We start from the raw sequence: 16,230 nt of genomic DNA on the forward strand, positions 1-16,230 counted from the left end.
CAAATAAATACGATTATTTTAAATGAGAGATTAAAAAAAAAATATTTCCGCACTTTTAAAATTGGTAGACGTTTCATTAATGTTTTGTAGACTATTTACTATATTATAGTATATTATAATCGTGTGAGTATAAAATATAAAAGTGGCGTAAAATAATTCAAAAAACGACTGGGAGCGACTGAGTGATATATGATTATTATAATAGAAAATACGATCAACTTCACGTTTGGGGTCTATTTACTCTATTTTATTATAGTATAATGGAGTGATAGTGTAAAATATAAAAATAATGTCATAATACAAAGAGCAACTGAGAGCGACTGAGTGATCTAACAGAACCACTTGATGTACTAGAAAATATTGTTTTCTGGAAGTGGAAAGTTTGATGTTTTTTCTAAATGTAATTGAACATTAATGATTTAGTGTGAATGAATCGAAGATATTTTGTAATATTCAATATATAAAAGGTGATCAAGTTAATGTTTTGTGGACTATTTACTATCTTATAGTATATTATAATCGTGTGAGTATAAACTATAAAAGTGACGTAAAATAATTCAAAGAGCGACTGAGAGCGACTGAGTGATATATGATTCTTATAATAGAAAATACAAGCAACTTTACGTTTGGGTCTATTTACTCTATTTTAGTATAGTATAATGGAGTGATAGTGTAAAATATAAAAATAATGTCATAATATAATGAGCGACTGATAGCTACTGAGTGATATATGTGTGATCTAATAGAACCACTTGATGTACTAGAAAATATTATTTTTAGCTTATTTCACACTATTTTTCATTTTATAATCTCTTATCTATAAAAATATATCATAATATATTAAGTAGCAAATAAAACATGAACTTGGTCACTATTTTTTACTATATAACTCAGTCTCCATTCGGTCGCCCTCAATCATTTTTGCCTTATTTCACACTATGTTTGATTTCATAATTTCTTATATATGAAAACATAATGTAATATAGTAAATAGGATATAAAACACGATTTTGCTCACTTTGTTTTTATCATATCACTCAATCGTCATTCGATCGCCCTCAATTGTTTTTTTAGCTTATTTCACACTATTTTTCATTTTATAATCTCTTATCCATAAAAATATATCATAATATATTTAGTAGCATATAAAACATGAACTTGCTCACTATTTTTTACTATATAACTCAGTCGCCATTCGGTTGCTCCCAGTCGTCATTCGGTCGCCCTCAGTCATTTTTGCCTTATTTCACACTATGTTTAATTTCGTAATTTATTATCCATGAAAACGTACCATAATATAGTAAATATGATATAAAACATGAATTTGCTCACTTTGTTTTTATCATATCACTCAATTGTCATTTAATCGCTCTCAATCGCTTTTTAGCTTATTTCACACTATTTTTCATTTTATAATCTCTTATCCATAAAAATATATCATAATATATTAAGTAGCATATAAAACATGAACTTGCTCACTATTTTTTATATAACTCAGTCGCCATTCGGTCGCTCCCAATCGCCATTCGGTCGCCCTCAGTCATTTTTGCCTTATTTCACACTATGTTTAATTTCGTAATTTTTTATCCATAAAAACGTACCATAATATAATAAATAAGATATAAAACACACGTTTTCTTACTTTGTTTTTGTTATATCACTCAATCATCATTCGGTCACTCTCAGTCGCCATTCGGTCGCCCTAAATCATTTTTGCCTTATTTCACACTATGTTTAATTTCGTAATTTCTTATCAATGGAACAAATAACTAAACAATGAAATCCATGGAATGTAAAACAAATAATTAAGCTATGGAACAAATAACTAAATCATGGAATCCATGGAATGTAAAACAAATAATTAAAGACTCACTGTAAAATGTAAAACAACTAACTAAAATGTAAAACAAATAAATAAATAATTTCAACTGTGGAAAAACTCATGAGCCTGTTCTTTCGATCTCTGGTAAAGCTTAGACCAGTAACCGTAGGCAAAAGAAAAAGAACAAATGAGCAGTCCAAAGGAAGAAAACATTAGTTTAGGGTTAAAAGAAAAAAAAAAGATTTGAAAATATTTAAAATGATGGTAGAATAGACATTTTAAAAGTGAGTGTTAGTTTTTTAAATACGATGTTGTTGAGTGTTATCTTCCAAAATTTCCCCTCTTTTCCTCAGCCTATTATCGAATATTTGGGTAAAATCTTTCACTTTCATGAAATCATATCATACTTTTAATCATATATATTATGCATCAAGTAAGCATTTAAAATCAACTAAATAAAACAATTATGCAATTTAATTTGTTTGCATGCATATGGTTTATGTAAGTTGATTTTTCGAGCATTACATTAACGATGACATAAAGTAAATATATAATTCTATTATATATATATATATATATATATATATAAATATAACATATATTAATGGTTTATTATTATAAATGTTTTTTTCTGTGGGTTACTCAATCAATGCTTTAAGTGATAGATTTGCATCAATTTGACTTTATATAAATTACATATTGAGGGTATAAAACATCTCGATACTTCGAGCGTTGACAAAAGAACTTGTGGCCAAGATTGAACTCGACTGGATTTAATTTTTAACGTCGAAAAACACTCCAAATAATCCATATTCATTACTATATGTAGGGTCATGGATCTCTTACAAAAGAATAAATATAGAATATTATTGGATACACCCACAATTCATTGGATCTAATCATCTAAAAGTCAAAAGACAGCAAAATTCATTGGGGAAGTCTAGAGACATAAACATATACTAATTATTCTGCACACACGATCTTTTTTATCATTATCGATAAACTAAAGTGAAATTTTGACAATTATGGAGTGACTAAATTGATGTTTGAATTTTTTAAATAAAAAAATTAAAATAAAAATGTGTGTTGAATTTTTAAAAAAAAAACAAAAACAAAATTGTAATATTAATATCATATAAGGGTAAAATTAGAAGAAAAAGTTGATGTTCCTTACTAGGTGGTTACTATCATGTTATCAACTATATATATATATATATATATATATATATATTGCAACGTGGGGGTGTTGACTTTGAAACATTGAATAGTGGGGGTGTTGACTTTGAAACATTGAATATGCACACGAGTTGCTCTCTATCTCTATATAACACTCAGGTCAGAGTTTGTGAAGTTTACAGCAAAAACTAAACCAAGAATAAGGCAAGTTTTTTTGTATTCAATATGAGAATCAGAGCCTTTTTGCCCTTCTTCCTTCTCTTCCTTATATCGGTAAGCTTTCCAAATATTCCTCTAATCACTTAATAATCATAATAAAAATTCAATATAACGGATGAATGTTTGATAAAATTCGGTTTGTTTGTTTTATTATTTTAATTTTCTTTATATTTTCTTGTTTTTCAGTGTTGTCTGAGTGATGCGAGAAAAGATGGTGGAGATCACTGGAAAAATATGATGAACGGCGAGCCTGTACCTAAAGCAATCAAAGATCTACTTAATCAAGATTCTGAACTGGATCCCAAGAAAATCCACGCAAATCGTTTCGTCAGAGAGTTTAACAACGACCCTAGTTTCATATTATATCACGCACAAGAACCAAGTCCTTAAAGTGTATTTGAGTCTGAGTTCGAGTTTGATAAACTGGATCCCGAGAAAATCTACGTAAATTGTTTTGTGACAGAGTTTGACAACGATCTTGTTTGTATAATATATCACGTTCAAGAACCAAATCCAAATCCTTGAAGCGTGTTCAACTCCGAGTTCGAGTCCGATAGATTAAATATTGTTACGACATATGTTTTCATGCATCTAAAATTGTGGATTCCATATGTTTGCATGCATCTAAAAAAAAATTTGTGGGATTTTCACTTCCGTGCTCTAAATTTGTATGGTTTCGTGTTCGCTTTGTTGATTGACCGTGAGATTTGGTGATTTAAGTATATAAATAAATGTCTAAAACTTCGTGGTGTTAAATAATTTTTTTTTTTTTTTTCTGATAATTATTTTTTTTTTATGTAGATTGATTGTAAATTAAAGCTAAAAAATCTAGATAAAGATGAAGAAATATTAGTAATAAAATTTTTTTAGAAACCTATGTATTCACTCAAATATATTTTATCAGATTTTTTTTATCAAATAAAAATGGGTTAGTTTTCTGAGTAGGTCTCTTTTGAGACGGTCTCACGAATCTTTATCGATGAGACGGATCAACTCTACCGATATTCACAATAAAAAGTAATACTTTTAGCATAAAAAGTAATATTTTTTCATGGATGACCCAAATGAGATATCAGTCTCACAAAATACGACACGTGAGACTGTTTCACATAAGTTTTTGCCTAATTTTAATATGAGAGAGTTATATTTGTTACTTTAAAAATTATATATGTGATACCAAAATTAGTTATTTTAAACTTTTCAACCTTAACATTATAGTAAACACTGAATGCTAGTTCCATCCTTGTATGTATAAAAAATAATACAATATAGATTTTCACTTTTATGTTATAACTCGTAATGTTGCGTGGTTTTATTTGAAAAATAAATATTTAAATTTTTTGGATAAATTAAGATAACGAAAATCATATATGTGAGTATTTTTTGTATTAAAAGACCTTTTTAAGCTTTTTGAATAAAGAGTAAGTCTCTTGTGAGACGGTCTCACGAAACTTTATTTGTGAGACGGGTCAATCATATCGATATTCACAATAAAAAATAATAATCTTAGCATAAAAAGTAATACTTTTCATGGATGACCCAAATAAGATATTTGTCTCACAAAATACGATCCGTAAGAACGTTTTACATAAATTTTTGCCAAAAAGTAATAATTTTTCATGGATGACCAAAATAAGAGATCTGTCTCACAAAATACGAGCCGTGAGACCATCTCACACAAATTTTTGTCTTAGATAAATGATATGATAATGTGAAAATAAATTTTTTAAAAATTATTTTTGGATATATTTTATTATTTATATCATTGAACTTTGGGACGATATATAAAGGAAATAATAAATTTTGTAAGGATATTTTGGTCTTTCAAAATATTAAAAATTAATTATTCGACAGAAAGCTTTTTTGGTTAAATATTAAAGTAAGGTAAACATCAATTAAAAAGATAACTTTAAACTTATTTTTTGTGAATTGATATTACAAGTAAAATGAATTACATCATGAAATTAAGTTGTTTCAATAATTATAATTTGATTTTACATAATGTTAATATAATAATTGCTTATTTTAAATTCAGTAAAATTATTTCAGCAGAATTAAATTATTTCATGTAAAAGAATTTTACAAAATAGAATATATATATATATATATATATATATATACATGCATATATAAATTTAGACTAGATTTTATTTGTTTTAATCAAATGTATTTTTAGAGTAAATATAATGGATTTTAGAATTTCAAATTTTTAAATATAATATTTTCAATATAAATTCGAAAATATTAAAGTTTTTTGAAAAATGAATATTTTTTATTATTTTTTATGTCAAAAGCGCTCTAGCAAGTAGCAACTCTGTGAAGCTATTTTTATCAGCCAATCTCAATACTGGAGATCAAATGGACGGTGAAGATCAAGAGTTAACGCCGGTTGCACCGGATTACCGTGAGGCTGCGCCGCAGAATAAAAAAGTAAATAGAGATACACTCGAGTCGAGCGGCGGCTGGAAAAGTGTTCAGTGTCAATGGAGGAAAACCGAAGAGATTCCACCGGAACCCCGCCGACGCCGGCAATAGATGGTCACACTCCGGTTGCGGAGCCTTTGACGTCGTCTCGGAGAAGAGGTGGTGCACAAAAACGAAAATCGGCCTCCATCAATAGCGGCGGCGGCGGCGGCACAGATCCTCAAGCGGCGTCCTCTAAGAGACAGGCTCGGGAAAAGCCTCCCGTGGAGTCTTTTCCTCAGATCCACCTAAATGGACCTTGCACTAGGGCTCGAGTTCAGCCTAACAACGGTGATAGTTTATCTCTGGAGGTGGCGGATGGGAAGGTCGAATCGGAGGCGAAGGCGGAGGAGTTAAGGAGAGCTAGTGAAAATTGGGAGGAGTTGGAGGCAGAGATTGAGGCTGAATACGAAGCTATTATATCGAGAGACTCGAATGCCCATGTGGTACCTATTCATGCTGGTGAGTGAGTGACGATGATTCAATATTGTTGTAATGTCGTTTGCACGAATAGTTATTTTAGCTTCAACCTTTTGTTTGGACTTGTGGAGCTGTGCATGTTTGTGCGATTGAAGATGTTTTTCAAAGAATTTGGCTTTTTGAAACTGCTCAATTGTCGGATTAAAGGGAGTGAAGTGTTACTTTGGTGAATTTGAGAAAATGCAATGACTGAAATATATTTGGCACGGTGCAGTGAAATATGTTCACTTTTGAAGCTTAGTTTTCTGGTCTTGGGGACTTATGGTTTGAGAAAATTGGGCAAGGTTGTTAAATTCATATCTGTTATTTTAGAATCTTGAAATGCAAATCTTTGTGTGTGTGGACACTGGACGGTGGACCTGAATTTGTTTATTTAATTTAGTTAGGTTTTGCTTAGGAAAACACGTTGAACTGTTGGATAAACGTTTTTACATGTTTGATTACCTGGTCGCTTGTGCAGAAAAAGTACCGGGTACCCGTGAGAATGTTCTGGCCGTTTTAAGTGAAGGTAACTTTTTTTTTTAAAAAAAGTTCAGTATTGTTAATATAGGTCACTTTGTATGTTCTAGGTTGGTTTTCTTGGAACAAAATCCACACACTGGAGGAGAGGATGATGCCTTCTTTCTTCAATGGGAAACTGGAGAGTAGGACTCCAGAAATATACATGGAGATACGCAATTGGATAATGAAGAAGTTCCATTTTAATCCAAATTCTCAAATCGAGTTGGAACAACTTTCCGAGCTCACAGTTGGAGATTTGGATGCTAGGCAAGAGGTGATGGAGTTTCTAGACTACTGGGGTCTGATCAATTATCATCCATTCCCAAAGAATGAACCTGTCACCGCTGCTACTGTTGATGATGACGACTGACGACGACGACAACGGCGGCGGCGGCGGCGGCGGCGAGGACGATGAATCAAGTAAAAAGGACTCGTTGGTTGATAAACTATTTCAGTTTGAAACAGTGGAATCATGGACTCCTGTTGTTACTAGGACAAATATGGAGATGCCTTCCATGTCATCTGGATTGGTACCTGAATCTTTCATTGCTGAAGAATTGAATAAGTCCGAGGGACCTTCTGTTGGGTACCATTGCAATTCTTGTTCAACGGATTGTTCCCGGAAACGTTATCATTGCCAGAAGCAGGTTTCTGTCTCTGGCACTGCTCTTTCTTTGTGTTGAAAGTTTACTCTGGCAGTTCTATATTTTGTGTAATGTTTTTATGTGTTATAACTTATAAGCGCGAATTAACCATATTAGGAAATTTAAAGGTTTGTGTGTTCGTCTAGTCATATGTATGCTCGACAATCAAAGTGCAAATAATTGTTTTTAGGAGAAGATGATGGCAAGCTTGTTCCTGTATGGACTTTTATTCAAATTTTACCCATCGGGACTCCTGATGTGTCAAACAGATTCTATCTCTAGAGAGAAGAGGATAGGGGTTTATTATGTCATATTAATAATCACCGACTTCTCATTTTTGCCTCCATCGAGTCGAGGCTGTAATTTAGCTGAAATTTAGAAGAGGTGCAAATGCAGGACAGTTATGGTTTATTCTGGGCATTTCTATTTTGTCTTGTATATTGGCAAACATGGTTGGATTCCAAGGGAATCACTTTTTTGCTTACTTATTAATCGACAATAGATGGAAGGAAGTTTATGAATATTATTTGCATTTTAGGAGAATGGATAATTGCTACGTGGTTACCTATTTTCTACTCTTGTGACTGTTTATGGAAGTTGTGAACTTTTTTCAAGCATTTATAACCTGTTCATCTGTCTTTTAGGCAACTCTTTGGATGTTCTTTAATATTTCATTTGGACCTTCTTTTGTTGGCTCCCCTTATTTTTCTAGTCTTTGCCATTTATTCATACCTCCAAAATTCTTTCTGGTTTTATTTATCCAAGGTTGATTGTTTCTTCCTCTACATCTTTCATGGTAACTTACATGACTGCTGAACCCAACCTGAGCACAGGCAGATTTTGATTTATGTGCGGAATGCTTCAACAATGGAAAGTTCGGCTCGGACATGTCCGTGTCAGATTTCATTCTCATGGAATCAGCTGAAGCCGACGGTGTGAGTGGAGGCAAATGGACAGATCAAGAGACACTTTTACTCCTTGAAGCAATAGAGTTATTCAGAGATAACTGGAGTGAGATTGCTGAGCATGTGGCCACAAAGACAAAAGCTCAGTGTATACTGCATTTTGTCCAAATGCCGATCGGAGATGTGTTCTTCAATAGTGATGATGAAAACAATGTGGTTCCTAAAGAAAGTGGATTACCATTTTCCACTACTACCGAAAATTCATCTCCTAAAGCTAACCACGACATAGATACTGATGTTAAAGATGTCACTGAGAAAACAGAAAATGAGGGTGATGCCACTGACAACCAGGCCTCATCCAGCCCAATGGAAATCCCAAAATCAGAAGAAGTTGATGATTCACATAAGAGTCTTGAATTTATGGAAAACTTTACACAGAAAGCCCTCAAGGACGCATTTGAAGCTGTGGGTTCTCTTTCTTCACCGGGGAATAAGCTATCATTTGCTGAGGCGGGTAATCCAGTGATGGTATTGGTATGTGGATTATATCTTCCTTTTCTCTCAAATTGAGTTAACTTTTCATGTATTTTCTTTGGTGTATGAACTACTTATTTGAACACAAAACTGGCTGCAGTTAGCTTATATTCTGTAAATCCTACATCTTTTTTCGTTTGCTTCCAACCTGGTCTATTTTCTTTTCTAGGCAGCATTTCTAGTGCGATTGGTGGAACCTAGTATTGCAAGTGCCTCGGTTCATAGCTTTTTAAAAGCTTTATCTGCCAAACATTCCAGCGATCAACTCGCTGCTAGACACTGTTTACCTTTGGAAGACCCACCAGATGACAAGAAAAAGCTGGCGGACTCTGAAGGGTTTGTGAATTTCTATTCTTGTTATTCCTTAGAATATGCATACTATTATTGATTTCAATCGAAAAAATTTGCAGTGCTGCTACTGAAACTGTTGAGGATGAAATTCTAAAAGATAGGAATGAACATGTTGAAAAGCAGAATGAGGAAACACCTGATTCAGCTGTTGAGGGTATCAGGATTCAAGATGATGGCAAGGAAGAAAATAAGGAATCTACCTCTGAAGAACATAAAGGAAAAAAGGATGCTTCCTCTGAACAGAAACTCGTTGTTACTACCAGTAGTGACAAATCTGAATTTCCAAGGAAACAGTCTCTAAAAGATGCTGAAGCATCCAGTGTTTCAGCGTCACATATCCATCTTAATTTCAATCATGTGAAAGAATCAGAAAATGGAAATTCAGCTGTGGAGTTGTGTCAGTCTGAAGCTCCTCCGAAAAATAAAAATACTGAGCTTTTTTTTATGTCAAATTCAGTGACCGAAAAAGAAAAATGCACAGGTGCAATTCAAAATTCTATTTAGCACTCTTCCTCATTTGCAAGAAGTTTTTGGAGTCTCACGAGTAAATTTATGGAAATAATTGAACTATCTATTTATCACCTATTCCTTAACGAGTGAACTGGAAATTAATATTGCAAAAACCAGTTAGTTATTAATTGCTTAATGCTGAAATTCATCTCCATTATATGTTACAATACGGGGCTACACTTTGATTTTCGGCAATAAACAGGGATTTCTTTTTTTTTTTTGTGTGTGTGTATCTTAAGTTGCATAATGGCACATAAATGAATAACCTGGATTTTTCGCCGAGAACATGCGGTAAACTATAAAAGAAGGCTTGTTAGCATATTTTACTGGGAGAATCTTATTGGATGCCTTCAATCGAATGCTAATGCAGGTGATGAAGAAGTTAAAGAGCATGTTGGTGGAAAGAAGAATTCCCTGGTTACTAAAAATGATCTTGATATCAACAAATTAAACCGTGCTGCGGTGACTGCCTTTTCAGCTGCAGCAGTGAAAGCAAAGCTTCTAGCAGACGAAGAGGAAAGCCAAATTCGTCAGCTTGCCATATTGCTGGTAGAAAAACAGGTATTATAGCCACTAATATACATACTAGTATCCTGCTGATGGAGCTGCAAATGGATTTAATGATTTGAGTCGTATGTTGGATCATTCACACTTTTGTAGTGGTCTGAGCCTAATATTTCACGAAGTTGTGCAAGAGTCCAAACAAACTTGATTTATTCGTGAGTGGAATTTAAAGCTTGCATTAATGATTTGTGATGAAAGTTGTGCTTCATAGCTACTCGTATTAGCCATTAGTTCTTGTTGAACTTTCAATTTAGAGCTCTATTATGAACATGATTGAAGATATGCATATATTTTAATTTAACAAGTTCATTTTTCGAACTAGCATATTGTTACTCTAAACGACGGCTAAAGCTTAGGATTGGAGTCAATAAAATATTCTTGAGACATGACTTTGTTTTTGGGATTTGAGCTTCATTTTTTCGTTTCTGTGATCTGTGATAAAGTTTGGCACAATGAACTTCTTGAGCTCTACATGGTCTCTCACCGCTTTTATACACATATTTGTGCTTCCGTTGATTGCTCAGACTTCCTTATTCGCAGTTGCACAAACTTGAAACAAAATTGGCTTTCTTTGGTGACTTGGAAAATGTGGTTTTGCGTGTTAAAGAACAGTTGGATAGGTCAAAACAGAGGCTTTTCCAGGAGAGAGCACAGATTATTGCGACACGGCTTGGGATGCCAGCATCTGCTGCTCGTCCTACTTCTCACCACTTAACTCCTAACAGAGCACCGGCACCGGCGGCTAATTTTCCAAACCAGACATTAAGACCCTCGATGGGAACGAACTCTTTAAGACCACCTATTTCACGACCAATAATGGCCCCAAATCCTGCTTCAAGCCCTTCAATGCCCATAAATGCTGCAGGAAGTTGGATGCATCCCAATTCAGATAAGTTCTCTTCATTTGGCTCAAAGTAATTGTTGCTTAAGCATGTTTGGAGAAATCTTTTTCCTAGCAATGTTACTATCACACGCGCTGAGAAGTTCTTGATTGTAGAATTCTTAGCTTGTATTTTATTCGAAGTTTGCGAAGCAACAATATTGTCTCATACCGCGAAGAAAGAATAGGAAAAAGCCGTGAATTCCTTCGAGTCGAGGACAGAATGATTGATTCTGCTTACAACCTTTGTACTAGTTACGTAGATTAAATGACCCAAAATTATTGTATTAGTTGTGATAGGCAATTCCAGGTACAATTTCTGTATTCATAAACGCATACTTGAGCTAGTTTTTCACGTATTTTGCTCAATAAATATAACTGATTTTTCCTTTTATATTCATGCACCGACTCTTTCCAGTTTTAGGCCAATGTTGGGCAAAGGGTGAAAAATCCAATATTTAATCAAATGGGTTACACCACCATTCCTTCTAATCTGCTGTCGGTGCCAACATACATTGAAGTAATAAAAGATGAAACTAGAACTGAAAAGGAAGATTATATCTGCATTTTACATAAGAAACAGAGGGGCAAGCCAATTTAGAGACGGACAAATTAGTTTATTACGAACAGTAAAGCTAGTACAAATTGGACAAAATTAAGAGTTGATAAACAGTAGTGTTACAACGTTTGCACGAAATCCTCGGTAACTCTTACCAAAATCGAAGATTGAACACGGACGTTCAACCAATAGGAACAACAAAAAAGCATTTAGTAGTGTACATAAAACAGTGTTTGTTCAGCACTCGCATCCACCTGACCTCTGCTGATTGCCACTTGCAACGTCGATCGTGTCGGGTAAGTACCTTCGACGCAACAAAAATTTTCTCCAAATTTAGAAAACAACGGAGAAGGTATCGCATTTTATTAGGTTAAGATGCATCTGTGACTCACACCCAGCCACTATGGAACCTGATGAAAATTGCATTACCTTTTTTCAACTATCAAAATTAAATTCGATTCCTAAACTCAGGGTGTCCTGGTCATTATACTCGAGGATCAACTAGAAAAATTTCCAATACTAGAGGCCAACCCAAGCCCTACTCAGTAGAGGTTATCAGGTTCGAGCTTTTGAAGAGTTCGATTTGTTGGAGTATCGATTTCGCACAAGTTTGACAATTATATGACCCTTTTACTAAAAATAATTTATAACTCAGATTTATACGACGAAAATAAGAGGGCCACAATAATTTTAATAATATTTGGGAAAAAAGAAAATATTGGCTCGATTCTTAACGAGTACTCCAGAATGAGATGGCAGCACTCAACCTTTACGAGACAGCAGACGAGCTATTTGAACTCAACTTTGATTCAGTCAAAGTTGAACTTGAGTGCAGTTCTTAATTGAGTTGGTTCCAAGCAGTTTGGATTGATTACAGCCTCACCCAAAACACATGTCAAGATGTAAGACAGCAAACTATATGATGTTGATGTGCATTACCAATGAATCTATTGAACCAGATTTGGGAGAAATCATATAGTTTTTTGTTTAGTTACTCACATTTCTTCTTCTTCACCACTCTTCAATGCATTCTTCGCAATGGCCTGGAAAGCCTCTTCAATATTGGTGCCTTCCTTGGCAGAAGTCTCAAAGTAGGGAATGTTCCCTTTCGAGGCACACCAAGCCCGAGCCTTTTTCTCAGATACCTGCAACAGTGCAATTGAGTTAGCATAACATTCTCAACCACAAAGAAAGGTTCACGGGTTCAAGAACTGAAAATTATGACAGACATTAGTAGTATAAATATCAGCATGGCAAGTCCTCCAATAAACCAATAAGATCAACAAACATAATCAGTTTCCAAAGTGTCACCACCTCCAAAAATACTATACCATATATGTTCGATTTTTTTTTTTCAACAATGAGGCATTCCTAGAGTGAGAGCCATAAATGTGTCTTGACATCATATTGACCTTTCTGGAAGTACCCGTGCATCGCAGGGAAAAGAGGCTTCACCGAGGAAAGGGAAAAAGAAAAGGAAAATCATACAGAAGGAAGCTTACCACTCTGCTATTTCCACCATCCACATCGATCTTATTGCCAATCACAACAAATGGAAAATTTTCTGGATCTGATGGACTTGCCTGCAGAAAAATTTCCCATTTTATTAGTATTTTCATTTCTCCAACTAAATTATAAAGAAATGGGGTTGGTAACACAAATGACAAAACTTTGTTCTCAAATTGTACACTACTGGAAACTGAATAAATAGCACAAAGGAATATATTTTAAACATTAACAAGACCAAAAAAAGTTCAGACTATCGTAGCACATTATAGCACAAAGGAATATATTTTAAACATTAACAAGACCAAAAAAAGTTCAGACTATCGTAGCACATTATAACTAAAACATCTAAAGACCATCCTCATGCTCTTGTTACCCAGCATAGACAAAAGTGAAAAAAACAGCAGTATAAAAAAATTATATTTTAAAACTACAAGGGTTATTCCTTAGATGTTTTGTACTTAATCTCATCTAATCAACTTCTTTTAAAGCAAGAGGAAGAGAGTGGTAGGTAACTTTTCTGTCCATTATAAAAAGAGATGCACATACAAGTCAAATGTCAGTTTGAGGAACGAGGAAAGAGCAGTTGCTTGCCCTTACAGAAACACGGTAAAAGAATGAGACCAAAGAAAAATAATATACTAGTTTCATAATTAAGAATGAATAGTACAGATAACTGAAGCCAGGCCAGAAGACAAAAAGAACAACACAAGTACCTGAATAAGAAATTCTTCTCTCCAGTTGTTAAGATTATCAAATGATTTCATTACATTGACATCATAGACAAGCACACAGCAATCAGCACCACGGTAAAAAGCAACCCCAAGACTTTGAAATCTTTCTTGGCCAGCTGTATCCCATATCTAATTCAGGATAGGAGTCAGTCCAAGATCTTGAGAAATGCGACAGATATTAGATGTACATGGAATGCAAATAATTTATTACACAATTTCAGTTGTCTGATCACGTTTTTCAACTCAAAAGGATCCCCGCGAAAACTATGACATGTATCTGTTCAGATGTCCAAATTTAAAAACGAAAAAGTTTGAAAATAAGAATATATCCAAAACGTATCCTTGAAACTGTTATCATCCAGATGAAACTTTTGATACCCAGATCTAGGAGAGTGACAATAGTGGGTCTCTGAAGCTAGCATAAATATTATATGAGAATTTTTGGCAATCAAGATAAGTTATTCATAGGGATGATACTTGTGAAACAAGTATGGGTGAAAATGTGTCTCGTCTTGGCTTGAAATCTTCTATATCATGATTCCCAAACACCATCGGATCACGTGGGATGCCACATCTTTTTGTAGTATATATCTCAGTGATCTAAGGTCCTAAAAAGTTCTATATCATGATGCCCACACACATGGGGTACCACATCTTTTTGAAGTATCTAACAACGATCCACGGTCCTAAGAACTTGTGATCTTCTTGCTAACTTTATGGAAAAATAAGTTGCTGAATGAGCAAACAGTTCCTTGATAATTCCTCTCACTTTAATTGAAAACCTCGTGTATGTATAAATATAACAAAAACCTTTACGTATAAAAAAACTCAAAGCACGCCAAGATCCCACAAAACCATTAACAGCAGCATTCTATGATAGCTATCATGAATCGAATATGTTCCCAACTTACCTGTAAAGTGAAGAGTCGGTCCTCAAACTGAACTTCCTTGGTCAGAAAATCTGCCCCAATAGTGGCCTTGTATTGGTTGCTAAATTTCTTATTTACATACCTTTAAATGACAGGTCAAGAAAACACCACAATAGAAACTAGAAATAGTTCTTTGTCAAGGAGAAATGTACCGGTCGAGTGTAGCTTTAAGTGAGAGCAATTATCCTATCATATATGAATAAATTTTCAAGGATACTGATTCATCAAAGAGGTCTTTCCCACCCTGCAAGATCGCACACAACACAATTTCACACAGGTTAATCAACATACACATTCGCATAAATGGTGGCACAGTGCTTTTCTATACACCAGAGAATTCAGATTAAAAAAATGGATATAAGGAATATCATCGGATCTTAGTGATCAGGGACAATATTCCCCCCTTTTCTTTGGTTTCAACATCCATTTGGATCATTGATAATCCGTATGAAAGTAAAACAACAATTAACAATTTTCTGTTTGACCGAACGATCAAACTTTGAGATTTAAAAAACGGAGTTTCCTATCATAACAACGCAAATGTCTTGTAAAATAATGAATGCCAAAATGTTTCTTCCCTGTTTTCTATGACAAGGTCCAAACCTCAAACATACTGAATCAAAAAACTGAAATTGATTTAAAAAGAACCATAATAACGTAAAATATTACACTCGTTAGATAATACATCTTTTCACATAACGATACCACTAAATCACATGGTAAAAGAGAAATTTGATGCTTAAAACGTCGAAATAAATTATTTTTCAGAAAAAATTCAATTATTTGGCATCTTCTTTCACCTCTACTCCATGATCTAGTCGTATATCTTATCAGCTCGTCAAACATTAAACAAAATACCAATTCAAAATCCTAGAAATTAAAGACCCACATTCCACAACAGCCAAATCAAAACATCCAACACTGCAACACATGTGTCCAAACATTTGTAACGGAAAAAAATAAGAACGTGTAATCGCAAGAACCACTTGCCCGCTGTCGCCGAGAATGATGACTTTGAGAAGCACTCTTCTACGAGATGGCATCGCTTCGATTTCGGGTTGGATACGGACGACCCGATCTCAGATTCCGGATCGTAAAAGTCGAGGAAGACGAAAGAGCGAGCTTCTCGATTTCTTTCTTTAATATTTTTTCGAGGAAATTCTCGATGTTTGATTTATGAGTAATTTTTGTTGTCAGTCTGCTGCGTCTGTTTCCAGCTGGCGGCTTCTGGATTTTTTGAGACGAAATCTCGAATTATAATAAATTAATCTTCTGGTTTTAAAAAAAATCTGGAAATGCATGTTTTATTAAAATTTTATTTTAACATCAAATAAATTGCTAAAAAAAATTTAGATGATATTTACAATTTCGTCATATATTTTTTTAAAATAGATCTCTTATAAAATAGTTTATAGAGTATGTTTTTTGTGAGACGGTCTCACGAATCTTTATCT

At 34.0% G+C, this 16,230-nt stretch overlaps 2 protein-coding genes across 2 annotated transcripts; one reads left to right on the forward strand and one right to left on the reverse strand.

Moving 5' to 3' along the window:
• The first annotated feature begins 5,601 nt into the window (after positions 1-5,601).
• On the forward strand, positions 5,602-11,440 carry LOC142517736 (SWI/SNF complex subunit SWI3D-like). The gene is made up of 8 exons (XM_075620140.1): positions 5,602-6,141; positions 6,729-7,012; positions 7,068-7,307; positions 8,138-8,743; positions 8,913-9,079; positions 9,154-9,575; positions 9,975-10,165; positions 10,709-11,440. The coding sequence occupies exons 1-8, from the start codon at positions 5,700-5,702 to the stop codon at positions 11,084-11,086; spliced, it is 2,730 nt and encodes a 909-aa protein (XP_075476255.1). The 5' UTR covers positions 5,602-5,699; the 3' UTR covers positions 11,087-11,440.
• Positions 11,441-11,569: 129 nt separating this feature from the next.
• On the reverse strand, positions 11,570-15,999 carry LOC142518772 (ras-related protein RABG3f-like). Its single transcript, XM_075621586.1, has 7 exons — positions 15,767-15,999; positions 14,994-15,020; positions 14,759-14,858; positions 13,830-13,976; positions 13,110-13,190; positions 12,607-12,752; positions 11,570-11,911 (listed from the first exon to the last, which is right to left on the reverse strand). The coding sequence occupies exons 1-7, from the start codon at positions 15,817-15,819 to the stop codon at positions 11,845-11,847; spliced, it is 621 nt and encodes a 206-aa protein (XP_075477701.1). The 5' UTR covers positions 15,820-15,999; the 3' UTR covers positions 11,570-11,844.
• Positions 16,000-16,230: the final 231 nt, after the last annotated feature.

Source organism: Primulina tabacum, chromosome 11 (assembly GCF_025594145.1).
Source record: "Primulina tabacum isolate GXHZ01 chromosome 11, ASM2559414v2, whole genome shotgun sequence".
In the NCBI taxonomy this organism is placed as follows: Eukaryota; Viridiplantae; Streptophyta; class Magnoliopsida; order Lamiales; family Gesneriaceae; genus Primulina; species Primulina tabacum.